We start from the raw sequence: 26,680 nt of genomic DNA, 5'->3' as shown, positions 1-26,680 counted from the left end.
CTTATCCGAACACATCATTAGTGTTGCGGCACACATTATAAATAATATAAATTAATAGCATATAAGGATATGATGACTAACCTTGTTATTGTCACTGTACATTGGTTTTCTGGGCACACAACTAGAAGTACACCATTCATATATTAAAAGGGGTATTGATAGGTAATAAGAAGCACGAAAATAAGAGCAGATTGCATGGTATTTTTTTGCTATTAGAAGTGCTTTGAAGATCATTAATTTAGGACTCCTTTGCTGTGTATGGATCCAATGTGTATCAAAATATGATTTACTTTTGAAGAAATATTGCGAAAATTATTCATAATATAAAGGATGTTAAATTATGAATATATAGTAATTAGTCATTATTATAAGGATGATATGGATTACCCAAAGGTGAATCATTGTTTATAATTGATGACATTAAAGTGAGACATTTCATGTACTTAGTAAATATGTTTGTATATCCAAAGATAGCATACATATAGACTTAAGTATGATTGATTGTTTATTAAAGTATATATGGAATTTGTCAGTTTAAGAATCACCCAAAGGTGAACTTAAATGAATGACATAAATGATTACCTATCAGTTTAAGTGTCACCCAGAGGTGAACTTGAATGTATGACTAGTGTAGTAATTTGTTTGAATCCATTAATTTTATCAAAGCATTAATGGATGAGCTTGTGTATTATTTCCAGCTTACATGAATTTATCAGGTTTGAGCAACAATGTGGTCAAGTTTAATGGGCTCAGTTATGCTGATTGGTCAGAACAAATCCAGTTCCAATTGGGTGTGTTAGACTTGGACATGACAATTATGATGGATGAAATGCCCGCAGCCATTACAGAGACTAGTACAAGTGATGAGAAGTCTCTTTATGAGGCTTGGCATAGGTCTAACAGGCTGTCACTGAACTTGATGCGCAAGTCTATGGCAGAGAATGTAAAGCCTTCTATGCCTAAAACGAAAAACGCAAATGAATTCATGAAACTGATCAAGGAGTACTCACAATCAGACATAACTGACAAGTCTATTGTGGGAACTCTTATGAGTGAGCTGACTACCAAAAAGTTTGACTGGTCGCAGCCCATACATGACAATGTAACTGGAATGGCTAATATAGTAGCAAGATTAAAGTCAATGGGAATGGAGGTGAATGAGTCTTTTCTGGTACAGTTTATCATGAACTCTCTTCCTCCTGAATTTGGCCAGTTCCAAGTGAACTATAACAGTCTTAAGGATAAATGAAATTTCAAGAAATCAAAGCCATGTTGGTACAAGAGAAAGGGAGATTGAAGAAAATGAAAGATCATTCTATCCATCTCACAACTCATGAAGGCGCTAGCTTTAGTAAAGCCAAATCAGGAAAGAAGAACAAGAAGGACAAAGCCCCAAAAGTGAATAAGGGCAATATCCAGAAGGACCATAAATGTTTCTTTTGCAAGAAAGTAGGTCACTTCAAGAAAGATTGTCCAAAAATAAAATCTTGGTTTGAAAAGAAAGGTACTTTTTATGTTTCTGTAAGTTTTGAAGCAAATATTATTGAAGTGCCTAATAGTAGCTAGTGGTTGGATTCTGGAGCTACCACTCATGTTTCTAATATTCTGCAGGGATTCCTTTCAATTCAGCCCATAAAAGGAACTGGAAAGTATTTATACATGGGGAACAGAATGAAGGCACAGATAGAAGGAATTGGGACTTACAGATTGATTCTAGATAATGGTTATTGTCTAAATCTTGAAAAGTGTTTCTATGTTCTTGGTTGTGCTAGGAATTTAATTTTTGTTGCAAAATTGGATTATTTAGGTTTTAACTTTAAGATTGAAAATGGTATTTTTCATTTGTATAAACTTTCGTACTATTATGGTTCTGGTACATTATTGGATGGTTTATATCGTTTAAATCTTGATGTTAATTTTTCTGAATCCCTGTTTAATGTTGAACATGTTGTTGGTAGAAATTGTGGTGCAGGAAAAGAATGTTCTCCTTTCTTATGGCATAAAAGATTGGGTCACATATCCAAAGAAAGGATGTTGAGGTTAGTGAAAAATGAAATTTTACCTCAATTGGATTTTGATGACTAGGATGTATGTATTGATTGTATTAAGGGTAAACAAACAAAACACATATCAAAATATCCTGCCACAAGAAGCAGTCAACTTCTTGAGTTAATACACACTGATATTTGTGGTCCTTTTGACATTAAATCATGGAGTGGTGAAAAATATTTTATCTCCTTTATTGATGACTTCTCACATTATTGTTATATATATATATATATCTATTGCATGAAAAATCTCAATCAGTGAACGTCCTTGAGGTGTTCATAAATGAGGTGGAAAACAATTAGATAGAAAAGTAAAAGTGGTGATATCTGATAGAGGTGATGAATATTATGGTAAAACTGATGAGAGTGGACAATGTCCAGGTCCATTTGCAAAGTTTCTTGAAAGTCGGGGTATATGTGCACAGTATACAATGCCCGGTACACCACAAAATGGTGTAGCAGAAAGGCGGAATCGTACTCTTATGGATATGGTTAGGAGTATGTTAAGTCATAGTAATATTCCTTTATCTTTATGGATGTATTCATTAAAGACTGTTGTATATCTGGTTAACAGGGTTCCTAGAAAAGTAGTTTCTAAAACTCCTTATGAACTATAGACTGGAAGGAAACCCAGTTTGAGACATCTTCATGTTTGGGGTTGTCCGCCAGAAGTAAGGTTATACAATCCACATGAAAAGAAGCTTGATGCAAGAACCATTAGTGGATCGGTTATCTTGAAAAATCAAAGGGATATAGATTTTATTGCCCTAACCATAGTACAAGAATAGTTGAGTCTGGAAATGCTCCGTTCATTGAAAATGGTCAATTTAGTTGGAGTGAGGAATCACGAATAGTGGATATTCAAGAGTATACTGATAATGTTTCTACATCTGATGTCTCTTCTGAAGTTGTTATCCCTTTTGTTATATCACAATCACACAATAAGCAGAGACAACAAGTTAATGTTCCAATCCCAGAAAATGGACATATAAATGTTGAGCCAATTGACAATGAGCAAGTCACAAATGAACAAGTCATAAATGAGCAATTGATAGAGGAACCACAAGAAGCAACATTAAGAAGGTCTGTAAGGGAGAAAAGACCTGCTATTTTGAATGATTATGTGGTTTACTCTGTTGAACATGAATGTGACTTAAGAATTGATGAGGATCTAGTCTTTTTCAGACAAGCCAGGGAAAGTAATAATTCAGAGAATTGGTTGAATGCTATGAAAGAAGAATTGAAATCAATGGATGACAATAAAGTATGGGATCTAGTTAAATTGCCTAAGGGTTCAAAAAGAGTCGATTGTAAATGGGTCTTTAAGACTAAACATCACTCAAAAGGCAATATTGAAAGGTATAAAGCTAGATTAGTCGCCAAAGGTTTCACTCAAAAGGATGGCATTGACTACAAAGAGACCTTCTCTCCTGTTTCTAAGAAGGACGCTTCGAGAATTGTTTTGGCTTTGGTGACTCATTATGATTTAGAGCTTCACCAAATAGATGTAAAGACCGCTTTTCTAAATGGTGACTTAGAAGAGGAAGTTTATATGGACCAACCAAAAGGTTTCACAATAACATGAAAAAAAAATTTGGTGTGTAAATTGAAGAAATCAATATATGGACTGAAATAAGCTTATCGACAATGGTATCTAAAATTTAATGATACCATAACTTCATATGATTTTGTAGAGAACACCGTTGACCAGTGTATACACTAGTGCAGTCACGGGAAATGACAACGGTTATTTTTGCCTTTTGGCAGTGGTTCCTGAACCGAGGCATATACAGGCGAGGCAAAAAGTCTAGACTTTTATGCCTCGGTTATGAACCGAGGAAAAAAGGTGGACGATTTCGCCTCGGTTCAAAGTCAACCGATGCAGTTTGTCTTTTTTTTTTAATTTTTTTCCCAGGACTTTATGCCTCGGTTCCCTCTGAACCGAGGTAGTATGTCCACCTCTATTGCCTCGGTTGGGACCTGAACTGAGGCAGTAGGGTCTTTTTTTTTTCCGCCAAACTTTATGTCTCGGTTGGGTCCTGAACCGATGCCGTAGGGGGGTTTTCTGTCTCGGTTATGGCCACAACCGAGGCATATTCCCCTATTTTTTTTAAAGATCAGGTCTGTTTCTACAACATTCTCAACTGCATGTTGTAGAAACAGACCTGCATATAATTTTACAACCAGAACAGTGCAGAACAGTCCAAAATAATCCAAAAGCGTATATTTTGAATGAAAATTATATTAAAACATAAATACATTCAATGTAATCATAAATCAACTTCTTAGAAAGATAAATCAATCCAATGTACTTATAAATCAACTTTGAAACATAAATCAATCTAATGTACAAAGTTAAACTAATAATAATGTACAAAAGCATAAAACAACTTAGAAGCATAAACTTATAATTTACTATATCCTAATATCTACTACATACTATTATATAATTGAATTACATATTTAGCCAGTGCTTTCCTCACGAGTTTAAGTGTCTTCTTTGGAATTGGAGCAGTCACATTGAATCTCTACATAAAACACAATTATTTCAATTAGTGTATATGAAATCTAAACTATAGAGAAAATAAAATTCAAACCTAAATATTACCGTGTGCTATCCACTAGTGTAATGTGCACGAATAGTAGATTGAATCTCAAACGGGAAACTAAGGCTAATTGTCAACAACAATATATATTCAAGCAAACAAATAATTACATATGCAACATTAAATATATTCAAGCAAACAATATATTCACTCAAACAAATAATAACATGTTCATATTAAATGGAAAAAATTAAGAATAGGAACTTGGGAGCGTGAAAGCCGGTCAACAATGAATGTCAGTCAACTATACAATATCTAGAAAACAACAAACAACACATTAATTACTATCATTGAAGAATGTTAAAGTGACTTATTAATGATTTATGGACAAGATCTTCAACCAACATATAAGTAATTGCATAGAAGTAATTGAGAAGCCCTAATAAAGATTTTGCGTGCAAATATAATTTTCTTTTATGTCTAAGAAGATTAAAATGTATTAAATTCGTACTACAAAATAGACATCTTTAGCACAACTTTTAAATAAAATATTTCCACTTCAAAATACAAATTCTTTAGTAAATTTTCTTCAACACTTACACTATAGATTGACTTTTTTTTTTCGTTGTATTTTATAGCTATTCATACGTGAATATTAGTTTTGAAACAGTTGCAAAAAGAAAAGTTTGTGATCATGACGTAGAACCTCTCTCCACCACACCACAAAAGCCTATATTCAGATTTAGCTTTTATTAAATGAAGTCTTGCTAATTAATACTTTGCAAAAATATCATTTGTGACGTATTTAGTATAAACATATTTTTATTCATAAATGGATATAAATAAAATAATTATATGTGACAGATATTTAATTATTTTGTAAAAAGTAAAATTCTTTACTTTATCATTTGACTAAATAAATAGGAGAACTCAACTTTATTACATTATGTTATTTCATTAAAAACACATAAAAATTAAAAAAACATCATGACATTATGACAAACAGTGCCACCGAAGAAAAATCTTTCAACTTTATTATGCAGACAGTGCCACCGAGAAAACCAAACAAATTATGCAGATAGTTCTCTGAAGAAAACCGCACAAATACGTGCAGACAGTGCTCCCCAGAAAACCAAACAAGTTTCTTCATGACATTATGGCAAACAGTTGAAGAAAATCGAAAAAGAGAAGACATGAAATGGAAGACAAAGGTAGTTTGAGGGTACCTTGACTCCAAATGCAAGACCTGCAACGACAGAGAGCAGAAACGGTGGCACCGAGAACAACCGGTGGCGGCAACGTTGATGATAGGCAGAGACGACGACGACGCTGGACGACGGGGCTGGAGGGAGCGAAAGTGAGAAGGGAGGAGGCTCAACTGCGAGAGGAAAATGGGGAACAGTAGGTTCGCAAGAGGGAGAAGTGAAAATTGTTCGCATAAATGAAACCTACTGCGATTTGGCTGGTAAATAAAGGAGATTACCTCGGTTAACAAAATACCGAGGCAGTAGCATAATATAGGACTTGGTTAAACACACACCCGATGCATATTCCCTTCATATTCCCTTCAGGAAATGACAAATTTGAAATTCTGCGTCACACTATAGGATTCGGTTCTACAGTTAACCGAGATCGTATCTCTTTTATATTTCGGTCCTGCATCAACCAAAGTAGTATCTGGGTTTCAAAAAGCATGTCAGATGTAAAGTCTAACTTACAACAGATTGTGCACGGTGTTATGCTTAGGTTATCTTTGCAACCGGTGTCGTAAATGATTTATGGCACGGTTCTTTGCAGACCCGCTGAAACATATAACTTTATTTTAATTTCAAAACTGACACCGCCTCTTTAAATGCTTAGGTTTTATGAAACCGCTGCATATAATACGAGTTAAAAAAGTTTTTTTTACTAGTGATATATATAAAAATCAGTAAGAGTAAGTTTGTTATATTGGTTATATATGTTTACGACATTCTTCTTGCTGCTAACACTACAAAAAATGGTTATTTAGAGGAGGGTTTTTTTTTCGATTTGCAGGGGTTTCACCCTCCGCAAAATAAATTCCGGGATTTTTCAAACTGCCGAAGTTTGAGTCGCCACAAACTATCTGCGGGGTTTTTTGCGACCCTTGGTACCGCGTTCAATTTGCAGAGGTTTTTCTGCAGAGGGTAAAAACCGCCTCTATTACTGACTATTATTTTGTGGGGGGTTTTAACCTCTTTTATTTTCAACTATTTGATCACAAAAGTTTTCTATATTTTTGTCAGTTTTTTTATTTAATGATTATTAAAATATATAATATCGTTTTTTGTTTAATGATTATTAAAATATATAATAACTACCTATTTTCACCAATTTTTCTTTTCTTCTTTTTTTTAATTTGAAAATTAAGTAAATTTTTTTTAAATTAATAAATACCAAACAAATATGATTCCTCTGAATAAAAAATTGATACCATAGAACAAAAACCCCTGAGTAGGAAGGAATTTAGAAAAATAAATTGAGAGACAATTGTATGTTACAAAAAGATAGGCTAGAAGTCAATGTAATCCTATTGCAGAAATAGTTACAAAGAAAGAAATGTGATCCCAATTCATAATAAACTAAGTATAGTTTTATCCTAAAACAATATCATAAGTTTCCTAAAGATTACTTCCATCAGATGATTGTCTTGTTCCCAAAGGAGACTCTGGCTCATTTGCATCACTAGCTTGCTGAAAAAATATTAAAAATATTAATAAAATAAACTCAATTACATGTGCTCACATTTTGAAAATAATATATAAAAAAATCAATCAAATAGAATAAACATGTTCTATCAAATATAATAAACATGTTCTAAAAAATCAATCTTATGTATAACCAATTTATAACTTGAGGACAACAGCTACAGACTATAAATATACAGATATACATACTTGAGTCAAAATCATCTTATGTATCGACATTAAAATACAGTACAAATGATGTGTAATGAATATATATATATATATGTGTGTGTGTGTGTGTGTGTGTGTGTGTGCGCATGCCTATATACACTTTGATATAGTGTTGTCCTGCTACTATCATAATCCACATTCATTCCATTATGTAATTTAATTTTTCTAACCACAAGACGTGTAGCTCATGCACTAGGTACAATAATGTGTCAGTTAGTTTGGATCATTATGTGAAGTACAATAATGCACCAATTAAATGAGTGAGGGTTAGTGAGATTGATGTAGGGGAGTGGCATGAACTAGGTCCTTGTGTAATCTAAGTTGAAAGTGAAAGAACGATGTTATATATAATAAACAATAGAATTCAAGTTAAAGTAGTGACAATCTCTGGGCCCAATGTTTGTTAATATTAGAACTATAATCAGACCAAACCCATAAAAAAGGGGTTTCCAAAAAGCAAATGGTATAATTTCACAACATCACAAAGGACAATCCAGCAGTTACTACTTTACACCATATATAAAATGCAATGGACCAATACTTCTCACACTGCATATAAATCTTACTGCAACAATCAATAAAGCTAACTACAACACAGATATAGACAATAACTAACTACCTAATTCTCACACAATGCATATAAATCCTACTGCAACCATCGTACTCAGAACTTGAATAATGATTAATATATTGGAAAAGCATGAGTTATCAATTGCATGTGCTCACAATAATTATAGTAAATCAAGCATATTACTTATACTTATTTAGTAACTTACTTGTGGTTGAGAATCAAAGAAGGTAGTCAATTCATCAGGAATCTTTCCTTCCTTCATTATCATATATGCTTTCAACGCACCCAAGGTGGTTTGAACTTGGGATTCTAAATTCATGTACTTTTGTTCCCACTTATTAGAAGATGTTGATGATGTGGCACTACTAGATGAACCAATGCTTAAATTTGAAAGTCGCATTCTTGTATTTCTGAATGAGTTAGTAGGAGCTGTTCCCAAACCCATGCATCGCACTCTCCCAGAATGCTCTGGGCCTAACACTCTACCAACAACATCTTGAGGGGAAACCTGTGATTCATCAGCAGTGCTTTGACTCAAACCCACTTCACTTTGTTCCTATAGGCATATAACAAGTTGTAGTCAAAGATCTAAATATTGAAGCATAATGTTTGAAAATATCATATTATAGTAAAACTAACTGTTATAGCCTTTGCCGCCTCATTTACAAATGAGCCATCTTTTCTTTTATGAGTTTCGATATATAACATTCCACGACTAGGCAACTCTCCACTCTCCAAAAGCTAAATAAAAGGATAAGTTAAAATCAATAGTAAATTTTGAAAAATACAAAAAACCGTCATGTGTACTAATACCATCTCATGTCTTCTTCTTGAGATAGGTTTAGAGCCACCAGTATGAGGAATTACTTGCTTCTTGCGATTTTCTCTATTTTTTTTACAAATCTCCTATGAAAAAAATCAATTGTAAGTTGACATAACAATCAAAATAACAATATACACAAACAATTCATAGCCTAAACAATAATGAAACTTGTACCATTGTCTCCGGTTTTAGACGATATGTAACAAAGTGAGCCCATTGAGTTCTGTCTATTCCGGTCGACACATTACATATGATTTGATCTTTTTTTTTGTTGGATCATAGAACTCATTCCATAAACTTTGTCTATGTGCAGCCTACTTCTTACCCAAAGTTAATTTGCAATATCGTTGGGCAATAGCTTCAGTAGTCTTAAAACAAAATCGAAGCTTTTGAAAAAAAGAAAACATTGGTTAGTGAGTAAAAAGTAAGTGTGCGACATTTGAATACATGAATGATATAAATACCTGTAACACTTCCTTAAAGCATTCTAAAAAATAGGTGTTAGGCATGCCTGTTTTGCCAGACCACCTTTCAAAATTAATTGGAAATAAATTATCATTTGTTGCCAATATCCCACAATATCCCGCAAGTACTCCTTGTCCTTCGCCTATAGCCATGCCTACCTCATCAAACTCTACAATGATGTGTTTCCCATTAGGTAAGTTATTTACTTCTCTAACCTTCACCTTTATTTTCTTCATAACTCCTTCTAGGTCTTTAACAATAAAAAAAACTTACTCAACCATAAGTAAAATTTAAAAAATTATGCATGCAGAAAAATAAATGGCTTATACCTATTGCATCAACATTCCAATATGATGAAGATTCACGTCCAACATGTTTTTTGGATGTTGTAGGTTGCTCTATGTTTTCTGTGGGCATCGATGGTGTTGAGTTCAATGAATCATGTGATGAGGTCTCATTTGTTGGTGCAGGACTTATTAAAAAATGTGGTTGTACTTCAATGGATTCAGACATTGTAGGATTTGTTGATGGTGTAGGATTTATTGATGGTGATTGGTCTTCAATCAATGGAGAAGTCACTGTAGCATTTGTTGATGGTAAACTACCTAAAGATTCAGGTTTAGGTGATGATTTTTGTAGATTTCGAAATCGCTTGACCTTTGGCATGGCTACATATTCATGACAAATATTAAAAGAAAGAAATATAAAAAACACAATCATGAACAAAAAAAATAACGCAATAAAGTGGCTAAAGATTATTCAGAAACTACGCAAACTTAACACTGAATTAGGCATTCAATTCATTTCAGCTACTAACTCAGTAAATCAAAAGCTATTGAAAAGGAAAGGAAAAGCGAAATCAATACCCCGATTGGGGTCAGGTTCATTCAGGCATGGACCTTTTATATAGACTCAAATGAAGTTTTATAACCAAAACCAACTCAATTGAATCAAAATATGCATTGATAATAATTGAAATACGAAATGAGTAACTAGGAAAAAAGCAAGATCAAAACAACAAATGCAAACCCTCAAAATTCAAATAAAAAATTATGCATGCAGAAAAATAAATGGCTTATACCTATTGCATCAACATTCCAATATGATGAAGATTCACGTCCAACATGTTTTTTGGATGTTGTAGGTTGCTCTATGTTTTCTGTGGGCATCGATGGTGTTGAGTTCAATGAATCATGTGATGAGGTCTCATTTGTTGGTGCAGGACTTATTAAAAAATGTGGTTGTACTTCAATGGATTCAGACATTGTAGGATTTGTTGATGGTGTAGGATTTATTGATGGTGATTGGTCTTCAATCAATGGAGAAGTCACTGTAGCATTTGTTGATGGTAAACTACCTAAAGATTCAGGTTTAGGTGATGATTTTTGTAGATTTCGAAATCGCTTGACCTTTGGCATGGCTACATATTCATGACAAATATTAAAAGAAAGAAATATAAAAAACACAATCATGAACAAAAAAAATAACACAATAAAGTGGCTAAAGATTATTCAGAAACTACGCAAACTTAACACTGAATTAGGCATTCAATTCATTTCAGCTACTAACTCAGTAAATCAAAAGCTATTGAAAAGGAAAGGAAAAGCGAAATCAATACCCCGATTGGGGTCAGGTTCATTCAGGCATGGACCTTTTATATAGACTCAAATGAAGTTTTATAACCAAAACCAACTCAATTGAATCAAAATATGCATTGATAATAATTGAAATACGAAATGAGTAACTAGGAAAAAAGCAAGATCAAAACAACAAATGCAAACCCTCAAAATTCAAATAAAATCATCAAATTCACATAAACCATCGAAGCATGAAACTTCAAAAACAACACTAAACAACATGCAGATGCCCTCTGTTTCAAAAAAGCAAAGTGGGTCAGGATTTGAAAGTTGGTTTTGATTTGAAGCAACGTTATTGTATTGTGTGACAAAGATACAGAGAAAAGGTGATAGATTCAGGCTCTGTGGATGGAAATAGATAATTTGTAAGCTCACGGGAATGGACCTTACAACTAGTTATGGCACACCGATACAACCATAGGAGTGGTATCAACTGTAAACAAACAAAACAAAAATTATTCTTCTTTTTTTAGTTTCAGAAACTAATATGACACTGAAATATAACTTGAACTTGGCCAATATTAAGATATTTTTTATATTAATATTTGGCAATGATCTGTCAATGTAACTTTGTAAGTACCTAAACTACACTAACACATATCTGTCAATGATCTAATAACTGATAATTAACTTTGTAAAATTTACAAGTTCATCTCATGCAATCAGATTCAAGAAAATCAATTCTGAAAAAACAATAGCACATATGAATGATAATCTATGCCATCCAGCCAAATACATCGCACATATTAATGAGTTAGGATCTTATTACCTTTCCAAATGAGAGAACGAGCTACTAAAGAGTCACAATTCAGAAAAGGTAACTTCTTCTTAACCTGAAACTGAGAAATCAAACATGTGGTACATATCATCACCTTAAGAAATCAACCATGAGTCAATTATACATTTGACTAATTGATATCCTCGTCTAAATGGTTTGTAGCCAATTGAACATATTCATTGTCATTACTATAAAATTTGTCCAACTCTTGATCTTGGTATGGTTCGTTTTCATATAACTCTTCTTGTACCTCTTCTCCCATTTCATACAAATCTCTTGGCTTTACATGCACAACAACACTCCATCCTTCATTAACCACATCATCAACATAATATACCATTTGTGCTTGAGATGCCTCAATATAAGGTTCATGTTCTTCACGGTTTCCCATATGAATAAGTCTATTAAAGTTAACACAATTAAAATTCCATTTATCCTTTTTATATCCTCTCTCTCGTGTAGTATCTACTCACTTACACTTGAAAAGAACAACTTTGAATCGACCATAATAATTAAGCTCAATAATATCCTCCAACTTTCCATAATAAGATAAGTCTGCTTGCCTTAAGTTCCTATCAACAGTACTTGAAACACAAGTTGTATTAGATGTTAAAAAGACACCACTATTTTGTGTTCTCAATCCCTCATCACGAGTCAATGTTCGAAATTTGAACCCATTGATGTTGTAAGCAGTAAATCTTCTAGCATTATCCAATGGACCTCGTGCTAGAAACTTCAAGTCAGTAGACATTGAATTTATTGTTTCTGGATTCATCATCTAAATAAGGAAATAATGTTAGATATAATTAAAAGAAAACTTGGTAAGTAAGAGAAAGTGTTCTATTTGATCACCCACCCGCCTTTGAAACCAATCAACAAACTCTTTAAACACTCTATTTTCTATCTCAGTAGTTGAAGGTCGCCTTCCTCTTGATCTTCTTTTCATTAGATCTCTAAATTCACTACAAAAATTAATTACATTATATGCATAAAATACAAGAATAATGTAGTTCAATTTGTTTAACTACAAATCACACACTTAATGTAGTGTACTTACTCAACAAACGGTGTGACTATCGCACAATTTAAAAGCACGTATCGATGGGCTTGTAGCTTTTGCATATGAGTTAAAGTAAACATTGAGCAACCTCCTACCACCTTCCCACCTAGTGGGAATATAGATGAAGCAAAACACTCATTATCATCTGGGTTATCACAAACACGTCGTTGTCTATTGAACCTTGTCTCTATATCTTCAATGTATCTAGAACAAAATGTAAGAGACTCTTCAGCTAAGTATCCCTCAGCTATAGAACCTTCTGGTTGTGCCTTGTTTCGTACAAAGGTCTTTAAATGACCTAATTCCCTATAATAATGATAAATAATTACATTAAATAAATTGGATACATATAATATCATACCTTGAACTAAAAGTAGTTAGCAATTACCTCCCTATAGGATACATATATCGATAATGAACTGGACCTCCAAGCTTTGCTTCCTCTACCAAATGGATAGTTAAATGAACCATAACTGTGAAGAATGATGGTGGGAATAACATCTCTAAGTGGCAAAGTGTAACCACAATATGATTTTGAAGCATTTCAAGGTCTTCAACATTTAAGCTTTTACTACAAAGGGCCTTAAAGAATGAGCAAAACTCCACCAAGGTTGTAGTGACATGGTTTGGTAACAAATTACGTATTGCCAATGGAAGTAATTGCTCCATAATAATATGACAATCGTGACTTTTTAGTCCTGATATTTTATGTTGAACATCATCAACACATCTAGAAATGTTACTTGAGTAACCATCAGGTACTAAAACATTTTTCAAAGTTTTGAGAAACAACTTTTTCGTATCACGAGTTAGTGAAAACAAAGCAAGGTGGTATTTTCCATTATCATCTGGCTAAAGATCCTGTCTTATGCCCATTTCCTTCAAATCTTTCCTTGCATTAAGATTGTCTTTGTATTTAGGCTTTTCATTCAACAAAGTATAGATTAAATTGTCAAATACATTCTTTTCAATGTGCATGAAGTCTAAATTGTGACGTAACAAATTAGACACCCAATATGGAAGTTCAAAGAAAATGCTTCTTTTATTCCACTGTTTAACTTCTTGTCTACATCTTTTTCCTCTACCATCCAAATGAATTCCTCTCCCGAATGTAACATTAATATTTTCCACTTGCCTAAAAATGTCAGATCCAAATAATTTTAGTGGTGGATTTCGTTCTTCAGTGCTTCCATCAAAGCGAACACGATTCAATCTAAATCTATGGTTTCTACTTAAAAAGCGACGATGTCCCATAAAACACCACTTCCTACTATGAGGAAGACGACAAGGTTCTGCATCAAAGTTACAAGTAGGGCAAGCTAAACTTGTGTGTGTGTTCCAACCAGATAAAATACCAAGGCCAGGGAAGTCACTAATTGTCCACATAAGAGCTGCTCGCATTCTAAAAGTTTCATTCAATGAAGAATCAAAGGTCTCCACCCCATCATTCCATAGCTATGTAACTCATCCACAAGGGGTTGTAAGTACACATCAATACTATTTCCAAGCATCTGCTTACTTGGAATGATCATGGACAGGATCAATGAAGTGTGCTTCATACAAAGCCAAGGTGGAAGATTGTATGGAATTAAAAACACTGGCCAAATACTATAAGTAGAACTCATAGTGCCAAAAGGATTAAAACCATCACTGGCAAGGCCTAAGCGAACATTTCGAGGATCTAAAGCAAATTCAGGATGCATTACACTAAATGTCTTCCATGCCTCACCATCCCTTGGATGCCTTATAACTCCATCCTTGTTCTCTGAAGAATGCCATCTCATATGCTCTGCAGTCTTAGAGCACATAAACAATCTTTGCAATCTTGGTTTCAAAGGAAAGTAACGTAAAACTTTTGCAGGTTGCTTTTTTTTCTTCTTTGGGTTCCATCTAGATGTACCACAATGTTTGCATGTTTGCAAATCTTTTTCATCATCTCTTAAATATAACATACAATGATTCGGACATGCATCTATTTTGGTATAGTTAAGACCAAGTTTGTTGATGATTTTCTTAGCCTCATAAAAAGAAAGAGGCAACTTTGCTTCACTATATGCATCTCTTAGCAAATCTAGGATCATAGTCATTGCCTTGTCACTTAATCCACACAAAACCTTGATATGATATAATTTGATTACAAATTCTAATTTTCTGTACTTGCTCCCATCACACAATATTTGATTTCCGTCATTGAGAAACTCATTAAATTCATTATGATTCTCCCTTGGTCTTTCATTACTAACATCATCTTCACCCAATGGTTGTGATCTACCTGTATTAGTACCTTCTTGCCTATAATGTCCAAATGCTTCATTTGTCATTGTTTCCATTGCATTTTCAAAATGAAATGCCTCTTGTGACTCATCTTCATTTCTAGAAATATCGTGTCTTTGCCTTTCACCATGAAGATTCCAAATAACATAATTTATGGGAAATTGTTTTAAAATCAAGTGCTCTTCAATTATGCCTCTAGTTTGCCATTTCACAAACCCACATTTGGGGCATGGACATCGAATTGTGTCTCCAGAAGCTCCATTCTCAAAAGCAAAATCTAAGAATTTTTCTAAACCAATTGAGTATTCAACTGTATTTCGAGGCTTAGTTATCCAAGACTTATCCATTCAAAAATATTCCTAAACAAACTTAAATACACTAACACATAAGAAAGAATACAATATTCATGGAAAATAAAAACAAATATTGAATTAAAAAAATTAAACACTTGTTTCTACTAACCTTGATAACTGTGAGATTGCAATACTTAAAAGAGAAACCTGCAACATCAATTAAGTAGTGTTTTGTTATGACAATTTCATTCAGAAATATAACAAAAAATACACAATCATATAACAAAAGATACAAAAATGCGTATTGTAAACATTACCAAATGAAAGTATCATTATATCTCACACCCATTCTTTTATCAGTTTGAATAATGCATGCATACTTTAATTAATCTTTAATATCTCTGTTCTCCCAGTTGTATTTCTTTATAAATAACTCACTTTCATTCCAAAACTAGCCCCTATTGCTCTTCAATTGATCATTGGTCTCCCAAAGTAAAAGAAAAAAAAAATACTTGACTTTCAATGACCTTGACTATATTGCTGAATGAAGTCAAAAACTATGTAATCCAACATATGGGTTAGCTTCAAAGAAGGAATGTTTTAAGTTTTCTAAATATAACCTTATCTGATTTTAATATTTGTAAAGACTGTTATATTTTGACAGCTAACACATTTTACTATTTGTTAATTTCTTATTACTATATCACTAAAGTTAGTTTAACTTTAAAAATATAAATATTAAAACTAATAATTAAAACTTAAAATTAAGATTACAATATTAGTTTTAAGAGCGCATAGTCCAATTAAATAATGCACTATTATTTTCTATTAATAGGATAATTATACATACTTTTTAAATTTTTAATATATTATGAAAATTCAAACAAACGCAGTTATTATAACTCTTTTGCTTCGTGATATCCAATTAGTAATGTTCGTTAGATTCTAATTCTCTAGATTTTTCTGCTCCTTTCCCACTGATTAAAAAAAACCATATAATGTTATAAAATATTTTTTTATCATGAAAATTATTAAGATGAAATTTTAATAATAGTCAAAGATTGGTAAAAGCAATTTCTAAAATTATATGCCAACGGCTAAGAACACTGATAAAGTAAGTTTTTTTTTTCTAAACAAAAACAACTATATGCCAACAGCTAAGAACACTGATAACACCACGAATCAGGCAAAGTGTTTTGTAATTATTGGTTTGACGTATTTTTTTTACCACCAATAAAAAATTATGTAATTCAATAGATACCTTAAAACAGTCAGCCTACAGGGCATGCTGTTTTGGGGTTAAGAAGTAATGTGTTAACATAAATTATTAAGATCTGAAATCACGAACCTAAGAATAACACAATGACAGGGTAGAGATTGAAGCCCAGAATCGCCCATCAAGAAGTCTATCTCACCGCTTCAATGAGCGCTCCCAACATTGTGTGATAGAAAGATGGTATAATCTTTAACTAGGTAGAAGCGGTTCTAGGAAATGATAAAAAAATCCAACAACCTCTAAATTAGAAGAATTTTAAATTATTGTCACCATTATCACTACATACTATCTAAATCCAATAAATAGACTGCAGGTTAGTCAATAAAGCCAATGTACCATAGTGGAATATTCTTGGATATTTACGAACGAAATTAATACATCCTTTCCATCTGTCACAAAAGGTTACCCTAAACCCAACGTAATGCTACTCTCCGATCTCTAGGTCTCAATCAGAAATGGAATTAGAAGTTGAAGCTACATTATTATACTATGTTTCATTTTTTAAACTATTTTCCCTTTAAACTGTCTACCACATACTTTGTTAATAATCTTTGCATGCATGATCCCAGGTCCAAATATATGGTAGGCGGTCAAGAGCCAACATAAACGTTGAATGTGCGTCACACGGATCAATAATACAAAGGTTATTAGTCATTTTTTAAGTAAAACATGTATAAAACAACTTTTGTACACCAATTTTACCAGTTTTACCATTATTTACGTATAGGACGCCATGATATGCCAGTCATAATCTCATTATGCCTACTATCCTCTCAAAACAAAATTACAACTCCCAAGTAATGAAGATTAACCAAGAAACAGAGACACTGAAGCACTACAAGGAGTTGGTGTACCAATGACAAGGTTATGTGCTAATAAATCAAAAACCTTAAACCAAATGATGACATCTTCATTACAAGGATGAACTGCAAAATTGTATTGAGTGATAAAGAACATATAGCTCATAAACACAGTGCTCAACAATGTGAGGTAATGATAAAACTATGATACACATCCTTTTCTACTTCATCCATTAATTAAAATGAAATGTTGCTTCATACACAGAAGTCAGACGGGGGCAAGTTTTAAAATGAATTGTCATACATATTTCCTTTGATCATTTACCCTACATTGACAGTTGACTGAAAACAAAGCCAAACGACCTCTTGTACATCAGATGAAACTACAATGTACTAGTTACCACAATCTAACAGAACAAACAGCATCATCCCACCTAGTACAAAAGAATCTTAGTATATATGTCTGTATACTGATGAAAATATTGGTCAAAGTAATTCTCCCAGCATTCCTATATTGGGAAAGTTCAAGTGAAGAGCTGACATTACCCCACCGAAAATTTACAATTATGTTGGAACTAAAGAATAAAACTATACATTACATACTTTTGTTATAAGAATTCCAGAACCTAATCAAGGTCAAGGAAGTGAAAGGTGAAAGTCATCAGATCCTCAAATGTTTTGAGGTAAGAAGTACCAAAAAGGCTCTCCTGATTTGGGGAAAAAAGAAGGAAAGTATAGAGAAATGAAATTACTACAGGAAAAAACAAAATTAACGTGATTAATTACTTAATTTTTTTTACATAAAATGTTAAATTTTAAGATGGAGTTTTGCAAAAGGTCACAAGTACATTCAGTTCAGCAATCAGAAAAGGATGTGGCAACCCAAAAAGCGGCAGCAAGGTAATGAATATATTTTCATAATTAATTTTCTAAGTTTTTATGATGCACTACCTCTTTTGTCTACAGCTTATTTCTTTATCAGTTATTTTCTATTTTAATTAACATAGTTGTATTCTTTCTTTTTTTTAAAGACAGCGTTCCTATAATTCTCACTAAGTTTAATCTCTCTCCACCCACTGACACTAGCACTGCCACCACTAGAGAACATCATTTTGCTAACAATGCACTTACACAAATACAGAATTTCATTACTATACGGATAACCAAGAGAAATTTAGTCTACACTCCTCAACTAGAATCGGTGAGCTTTATGTAAGGCAATTCAAGGTATGTACACCCATAGTCATTGAGATAAGGTTTGTAGCAATTAACTAGGAGTAAACGACCAAAGCACTTGGTGTTAGATTTAAACCTTAGGAATTGGGGATTCTGCAGAACCTAGGTGTTGCCGATGCTGGTGCTTTTTTGGCTGCTGCTAGTGCTGTTGGTGCTTCGGCTGGTGTGGGGGATGCTGTTGGAGTAGGTAATAGTGGTGAGTCAGCTGGTGGTAATGGCAGTGGTGGAGGTGAAATAGGTGCTTCTTTGGGTGGTTGTGGTGGTGGGAGTTTTGGAGATGGGGATTTTGGAGTTAATGCTGGTGTAATCTTGGGAACAGGTGGTTTTACAGGTGTTGTTTTGGGAGCGGGTGGTTTCACGGAAGTGGCGGTTGGTGGTAAATCCTTCGGGACTAGCAATTTAACTGGAGCAGATGACGGTGGTAAAGGCTTGGGATCAGGTAATTTTGCAGAAGCAGATGTTGGAGAAGTGTCTTTTGGAATTGGTGATTTCACAGGAGCACATAATGGAGATGTAGGTTTTGGAACTGGTAATTTCACAAGAGCAGATGATGCTGGGGATATAGCCTTGGGGACTAGAGATTTCCCAGGAGATGATGTTGGAGATGAAACCTTAGGAACCGGTGATTTTACAGGTGCAGATGATGTTGGAGATGAGACCTTGGGAGTGATTTCACAGGTGCGGATGATGTTGGAGATGAAACCTAAGGAATTGGGGATTTTGCAGAACCTAGGGTTCAGGTGAGCGGAGTGAGCGGTCTGCAATCTAAACGAGAAATGAAAGAAGAGGGAGTGAGCGGATGGAATGAAGGGAGAAACTAGGGTTCAGGTGAAATGAAGGGAGAAATTGTCAGAAGATTTTTAGAGGAAAATTAACTTTTAGAAAAATAATGGCTTTAGGCAGAGATGGGTTTTAGATCTGGAGGGAATAAAATTTTAAAATTGCTAAAATAAAACTTAGTCTAAAATTTTTAGAGGGAAAAATGTAAAAGAATTAGAAGATGATGAATAAAAATATATTTTTATTTGAAGAGGTTATAAACCTCTCTTGAAAGGAATTAAAACCCCCACAAATATTGTCAGTTAGATAATTTAAATTAAACATCTTAAAGTATGTTAATTTGAGGGGTTTTTTTATAACCTCCCCAAAATAACCCTACTCTAAATAAGGTTTTTTTTGTAGTGTAATGATGTTGGTATGTTACATGATGTAAAGAAGTTTCTCTCTACCAATTTTGAAATGAAAGATATGAATGAGGCATCTTATGTAATAGGAATATAAATATTTTGTGATAGATCACAAGGATTGTTAAGTTTGTCTCAAAAAATCTATGTTAACAAAGTGTTAGAGAGATTCAGAATGGAAAAATGCTCTCTTGGAGTAGTTCCAATTCAAAAAGGGGACAAGTTTAGTCAAATGCAATGTCCAAAGAATGATTTGGAACGAAAGGTCATGGAGTTCATTCCTTATGCGTCAGTGCTTGGGAGTTTAATGTATGCTCAAACTTGTACTCGGCCAGATATCAGTTTTGTTGTTGAAATGTTAGGCCGATATCAAAGTAATCCCGGAATGGATAACTGGAAAGCTGCAAAGAAAGTTCTTAGGTACTTACAAGGTACCAAAGAATACATGCTCACCTACATAAGGTCATATCATCTTGAGGTGATTGGCTACTCGGATTCAGACTATGCTGGATGTGTGGATTCAAGAAAATCCATATTTGGGTATGTTTATCTAGTAGCTGGAGGAGAAATTTCTTGGAAAAGTGAAAAACAATCAATCATTGCTACTTTTACCATGCTTTGAGGCCACGGTTCATGCTTTGTGGTTGCGGAACTTTGTATCGAGGCTTGGCATTATTGACAGTATTGCTAGACCAATAACGATTTATTGTGATAATTTCGCAGCCGTTTTCTTCTCTAAAAATGACAAGTACTCAAAGGGTGCTAAACACATGGATTTGAAATACTTGTTGGTCAAAAAAGAAGTGAAGAAACATAAAGTGTTAATTGAGCATATTGGTACGGATTTGATGATAGCAGATCCGTTCACTAAAGGACTATTGTCCAAAAATTTTATTGGCCATGTTGAAAGTATGGGCATTATGGATAAGTCAGTATTAACATGATCATGTTATCTATCTATATGGATATGTATAGTTATATGCTTGTAATTTAAAGTATAATTTTGATGTAGAGATTCTAATGTGATGATTATTAGAATATAAGGTATTAAAGTTATAGGGATTATTTTAGAGTTATTAAAATTAATCTCTCTCTTCTCACTTTAATAAAGGGCATTTTGGTATTTTATTAAAGTTGATTAAATATCATAAAAGAGGGAAAAAGGTTTTACTACTGTTGACGTTAAGTTTCTGGAAAGAAAAGGAGAGAAGTAACGTTCTCAAGAAAGAAAAAGAAACTGTGACTTTTACAGAGAAAAACATCCTTCAAAATTTCTATATCATCAAGAGAGCATTAAACAGGAGTAAGAGAAGGAAGAACATTGACAGGAAGAAACTATACAATGGATCCTAGTAAGTTATTTACTACTGTGTATGAAAGAATAGTGAGTATCATGAAAATTCAAGATCCTATGTGTTTCTCAATCAATTGAAAATTAAAGAATTGCTTACAATTAAAACACACAAATAATAAATAATTAAATTAAATTAGGTGGATTGGTGAGCCAACCCGGCTCACCACAGGGTTCAACGTAGTAAGTCGGGTTTTAAGTGAGTCGGATTGAAAACTAACCCGTATAAAAAAATTACATTTTTTTTTCAAACCCAACTCGGCTCAAACTCGTGGTGAGTTGGGTTGGCTCGCGGGTTACGACCCATTTTGACAGTACTAGGCTCAAATCTCATTGGTATTGAGTCTCTCCGGTAAACCTCTTCTTTGATAGACCCAACAAGTATCACATATATGTCTATGAACAAGTATTTGAAATTAAACCCATGTTTATAGAGTTTACAAAAATCTAACCAATTAATTTATCTCTTAATGATCATTAATATCAACCTTAACCATACATCAATAGCAGTTACTATATTGATTGTATTTTAACTGTATTCAAATACTGTCGAGACCGCCAGTTCATTTTCATTTCTCGATTGTTCGGTTCATTCTACTCAGCATAACATCGTACGGTCGTGTCTAACCCAGTAATAACATATTGATACGTGAAAATGTTTTAATTAAAATACCACTGTTAATTCAAAATTTTATAAGTAACTGTCAGGAAACGAATATTAGATACTTAAAAGTAGGGTTGGGCACAGTTTACTTAAAAACTATAAACTATAGTTATCTGTACTCTTTTATACTTAAAAAAAACTTAAACTATTTTTATTAAAACCTAGTTAACTATTTAACAATTCAGTTTAAATATACTCAACTTATTTTATTTTTAATACAGTTAATTGTACTGTACTATGGTTTAGGTTTGCGATCAAAAATTTCTCCTATCTCATTACATTCTTTTCTCAGTATTTCTATGGTTGAAGGCTCCCGTGGAAGGTTCGCAGGCTCGTCGCCGTTGAAGGCCCGTCGCCGTTGAAGGCTCGTCGCAAATCCTACCGTGACCCAATCTTTACCCACCGTTGTCGTCGAAAGAGAGCTTCAACGAAAACCCACGGTGACTCTGCCCTAGCCCTACCGTGACGCGCGACCGCTGCCACCGTGACTTTGTCGACCTGTCTGTGCTGTCTCTGCCTCTATGTGCTGCCGCTTTACTCTGTATTTTCCTTAAACCTATGATTTATGAAATTTTAATGTTGTGGGGTTTTTTCTTTTCGCCATTTTTATTGTCCCTTTTCATTCTTTGTGCTTATTTTTCTGCTTGATTGATGAATTTAAGGTGTTTATGGTGCAATATAATGTTGGTACTTCTTACTTTATGGATTGTGTCTCTTAACCCTAAGGAAAATAGTTGAGTTCTTTGAATTTTCAACTAGTTATGTGAGACCCTTTTTTGGATATTACATGTGGTTGTTTGCTACTAAATCATCTCAGTCATCACATAACGATTCCTTCATTATGTTCCTAAGAAGTTTGGTTGAGGCAAGCAGAAGAATCCTCTCGAACTGCAGATTGGAGTGAATGTTTGCTAAACAGAACAGTTATTGCTTCAATGTCATAAAATAACTGAAGTATTGCATCATAAAGCTGGACTCTTTCCTCCAGAGATATAGAAAGAGATTATAAAGAGGAACCTGACAGATATCAGACAAAGCTGACATAGATTTCCACTTTATAAAATTTTCCTGAATGAATAATTGAATCTAATTTTTGTATTGGAGCACAGATGGATTAATGGTAGTTATTTTCTTTCTGATTTTATTGGTCAACAATATATGTGCCTGTAATGTGCATAAGATGTATAAACACATACATGATAATTGTTCAAGTGCACACTGGTTGAAAACTATTTTGGAGAACAGTAGCTTATTTTTCTTAGGCTTTCTTCGCTAGCAAAAATAAATTATTATCTTTTTCAAAATAAGCTGAATCAAACACTCTGACAAATCTTCTATTACTTGTACTGGATGTGAAGAGAAGAAACATGGAAAATTAGTTCCTGCAGCAGCCTCAAAATGCCAATGCTGCAGTTGTCTGCACTACTTAAAATAACTTAGCCTAAATTTTATCCTAAATTTTTATGTTTACATTTACCCTAATTTTAAACTAAATAATCATGAACTGCTCATTTTCTTATTGGATTGCACATTTTTTTGTAGTGTTGACTTTTATTCTATCCATATATTTGCGTGTTCTTCCAAATATTTGTTTAACACTACTTAAACATTTTAATTTTTACGATAACACTGTAAACTTTCTATAGGTTGCTGAAATCACCCAGATACTAAGAAGTGGTGGAGTTTTTGTTGGAAGCACTTTTCTGCGTTACAGTTCATCAACTCCCTGGTTTATACACCCTTTCAGAGAGATAAACTCAGGCCGTGATTATATTCAATTTCCTGTCATTATTATAATCTTAAGTGTCAACATTTTGCATGCTGAATGTTCATTGTGCCTGTCTTTTAGTGTGACGTAGAGTTCTTGATTATATCTTAAATCCATGAATGAAATATCTGTTCCACAATTTAACGAGTTTACCTTGAATCCCAACCAAGTTGATTTAAAGGTCTTTTTGTTTGTAGAGGACTCCACAAGGCTATGGCTATTTAAGCAGAATAATCGTGTTCCAGCTTGTCACTCTTAACCCTCTCATAAAGTGTCTTTCTCCATGTTGTTCAACTCTAAAGATCTTGTTTTCTTTGTATAGATCTTAAAGTAATGTTTGGCGTAGAAATTGACAGGGGAATGTTTGGAATAGCACTTCTCTTTCCAAGGCCTCATAGAAAACAAACAAAAAGAATAAAACATATAGGAAATCATGAAACATTTATTCTTCCCGTAGCATTTGATTTGGTGGGTAACAAACAGTTTAAATACCAGTTAAAGAAATGAAACCTTTTATGCGTATAATTTTTGTGTATAACTCTTATGATGCCTTGAAAAGTGACTCTTTATTCATTCTTGCTCCTTGGTTTAGACTTGAACTAAATTATTAATATTTTAATAATTTAAACTAAGACAAAAATAAAAATAAAGATAAAAAAAGATAAATATTGGATCAGAGGGAACGAAGGGGATATATATCTATACATCCCTATCTGCATTCCCATTTAAAGAAATTATATATTAATCATACTCATACATTTATAGAGTCCATCTGGAAATTCTCCAATAAAATACTAATGGACTTAGAAAATACTAAGAGAAATGGATCTATTTCTCATCTCCTGTAGAAATCACATGTTTTCAAAACAAGATAATAGAAGATAAAAAGGTTTATTTGATATCAAACATTTCAATGGTTAAACATTACTCACACACTCTCCTTTTATTTATTTTTTAAAATATAAAAAATCAATATGTTTTATTAATAAAATATTAAATTTTACCTCTGGTCATCTCTAAGATGTTCTTCCAGGAGAGAAAAAAATAGAAAAACATTCAGTACAGGAGAAAGAGTGGTTAGTCCTTATCGTAGTTGCTTAACGCCTAAAATAGTGGAAGTGCTTGTTTGCACACAAGATTGGTTAAAAGGAACACCTTTCTCTATACTTTTTGACGAGGATCCTAAAGAACTTGAGAAATTTGAGCAAGGTGAGATTATATGACAAATTTATATATTTTTTAATTTATATTTTACGTGTTAAAAAATGATTAAATATTTTATTTTATTTTTGTAGAGATAACATCTCAAGATGAAGTGGGACCTTTAAGTGCTGCTATTAATTTGGATGATTGAAAATCAAGAAAGAAGCATTGATGTAAGTCCTCGACCTTAATGTAAGGCTATTGAAGATGTTATTCTTGAGCTTGAAATTAATGACTATTGTGTCTTGTTTTCCCTAACAATGGTTTTATGAAGTTTTTAATTCTTTACTCCATCTTCAATAGAGATTTGCTATTAGTGTCGGTATGCTACATTTTCATGGCCATATTGTTATAAGATATTGTGATAATTTTTCAGGAATATTATGATTTATTTTAAATCATAATATGGAGTATATATATGGAGGGTTAGTATTTGCAGTAGGAATTTCATTTCAATTTGATTTCTGGCTTGAGTCAAGTTGATAAAGCAAACTTCTTTCATAAACTTTTCAGGAAATTTAGATGCCAGATTCTTACAAAAGTTTAAATGCATAAAATGATTTTAGCTTTCTCTAAGGTCAGCTTATCTTCTCTCCAAATTTTATTGTTGAGTTCCATCTTTTCAAGGAAAATTTTGATTGATAGATTGCAGAAAAGAATGAACAGGTCAAAATGAGATTTGCTAGAGATTAGTGTTTGATCTTCTAATTTTTATTCTTGTGTTGGATTCTTAATTTTAGGTTAAAGTAGATGGATTTGGTCTTGTGTTTGTAATAATTTGTATAATTATATTATAAAACGTATTAGACTTACATTAAAAGGTTAAGATTGTAATTGAAGTATGATTTAAGGACAAAGGTAATTAAGTTTAAGGATTTATTTAAGCTTAGTGTTATTGATGGATAATTAAGTAAACAATTTTCTGCCATTGTCATGTTATGTTGAGATTTGATCCTGTTCTATCTGCAATTCCTACTGCACTCAACAGATCAAAAGGAAGAAACAAAAGGGAATCGAAATGAAATTTTTATTGAATTGCTAATTAATAGAAAACATGAAGTAAATTGTAATATACATAGATAAGGAATATCATTAGTTTTTGCACAGTGAGTTTTGTAAGCATCAATTTTGGTAGGGACATCTAAATTTCTGGCAGATCATAGTTTAAATGATAAAGCAAAGAAGAGGTTTTTAATATTTATTTTACTTTTCCAAATACAAAGGAGGCCAATACGTTTGGCTTTGAAAGATTTGCGAGGAAGGTTGTTTGCTTCATCTTCCTTCACCATCCATGGTTATGGTGGCTTGCACAAGCAGAGATGGAACAATGAATTGCTCAAAAGGTTTGCCACTGCAGCAGGTGATAAAAGAAAATCTGAAGCCACTAAAGTTGTTGTCACTGAAGTTGCTGTCACTGAAGTTGCTTAAAATTCTATATAGTATCTGATGTCTAATAAGATTTTGCAGATGTATTTGTGTCCTGGGACCACATCCACATTTGATTTGGTTTTTTTTGGTCAAATTATGTTGAAAGTCTTTTTTCATCTACCAAAAGTAAAAAATCATTTTTTCACAAACTTTCTGAAGAATGCACACAGCCTTGAAATCTGGGATATGTTCTGTTGGGTCAGTGATCCACTCTCTCCACTGTCTCTTAAATAATAAAAAATGAAAAACTTATTTTATGAAAGAAGAAGAAAAATGTGCATTATAGTTAACTGAACTGTTTTGTAGTTAACTGAATTAAAAAATAGTTTAGTTCAG

The 26,680-nt window shown here is 33.1% G+C and overlaps 1 protein-coding gene, 1 long non-coding RNA gene and 2 pseudogenes across 6 annotated transcripts; 1 reads left to right on the top strand and 3 right to left on the bottom strand.

Moving 5' to 3' along the window:
- Positions 1-7,073: 7,073 nt before the first annotated feature.
- On the bottom strand, positions 7,074-10,112 carry LOC148196673 (uncharacterized). 3 transcript variants are annotated; one of them, XM_088093384.1, is made up of 6 exons: positions 9,722-10,112; positions 9,102-9,313; positions 8,918-9,010; positions 8,744-8,845; positions 8,310-8,660; positions 7,074-7,308 (listed from the first exon to the last, which is right to left on the bottom strand). In XM_088093384.1, the coding sequence occupies exons 2-6, from the start codon at positions 9,102-9,104 to the stop codon at positions 7,237-7,239; spliced, it is 621 nt and encodes a 206-aa protein (XP_087949510.1). In that variant the 5' UTR covers positions 9,105-9,313; positions 9,722-10,112; the 3' UTR covers positions 7,074-7,236. The 3 variants fall into 3 exon arrangements, with proteins under 3 accessions (XP_087949510.1, XP_087949508.1, XP_087949509.1); XM_088093382.1 differs by lacking the exon at positions 8,744-8,845 and having other exon boundaries at positions 9,722-10,107; XM_088093383.1 differs by lacking the exons at positions 8,744-8,845; positions 9,722-10,112 and having other exon boundaries at positions 9,102-9,321.
- A 1,648-nt stretch (positions 10,113-11,760) lies between these two features.
- LOC148196672 (uncharacterized) lies at positions 11,761-12,582 on the bottom strand (annotated as a pseudogene).
- Positions 12,583-12,730: 148 nt separating this feature from the next.
- Positions 12,731-18,964, bottom strand: LOC148196671 (uncharacterized; annotated as a pseudogene). The gene is made up of 4 exons (XR_015780137.1): positions 18,823-18,964; positions 16,783-16,919; positions 13,256-15,641; positions 12,731-13,173 (listed from the first exon to the last, which is right to left on the bottom strand). The product of XR_015780137.1 is annotated as an uncharacterized LOC148196671 (transcript).
- Positions 18,965-22,159: 3,195 nt separating this feature from the next.
- LOC148196670 (uncharacterized) lies at positions 22,160-26,523 on the top strand. 2 transcript variants are annotated; one of them, XR_015780138.1, is made up of 5 exons: positions 22,160-22,486; positions 23,592-24,922; positions 25,009-25,089; positions 25,430-25,493; positions 26,140-26,523. It is a non-coding gene; the product is annotated as an uncharacterized LOC148196670 (long non-coding RNA). The 2 variants fall into 2 exon arrangements; XR_015780139.1 differs by lacking the exon at positions 25,430-25,493.
- Positions 26,524-26,680: the final 157 nt, after the last annotated feature.

This window comes from Vigna umbellata, chromosome 6 (assembly GCF_029865625.1).
Source record: "Vigna umbellata cultivar VRB3 chromosome 6, Vumbellata_1.0, whole genome shotgun sequence".
Classification (NCBI taxonomy): Eukaryota; Viridiplantae; Streptophyta; class Magnoliopsida; order Fabales; family Fabaceae; genus Vigna; species Vigna umbellata.
This window is presented reverse-complemented; position numbering and strand designations above follow the sequence as displayed.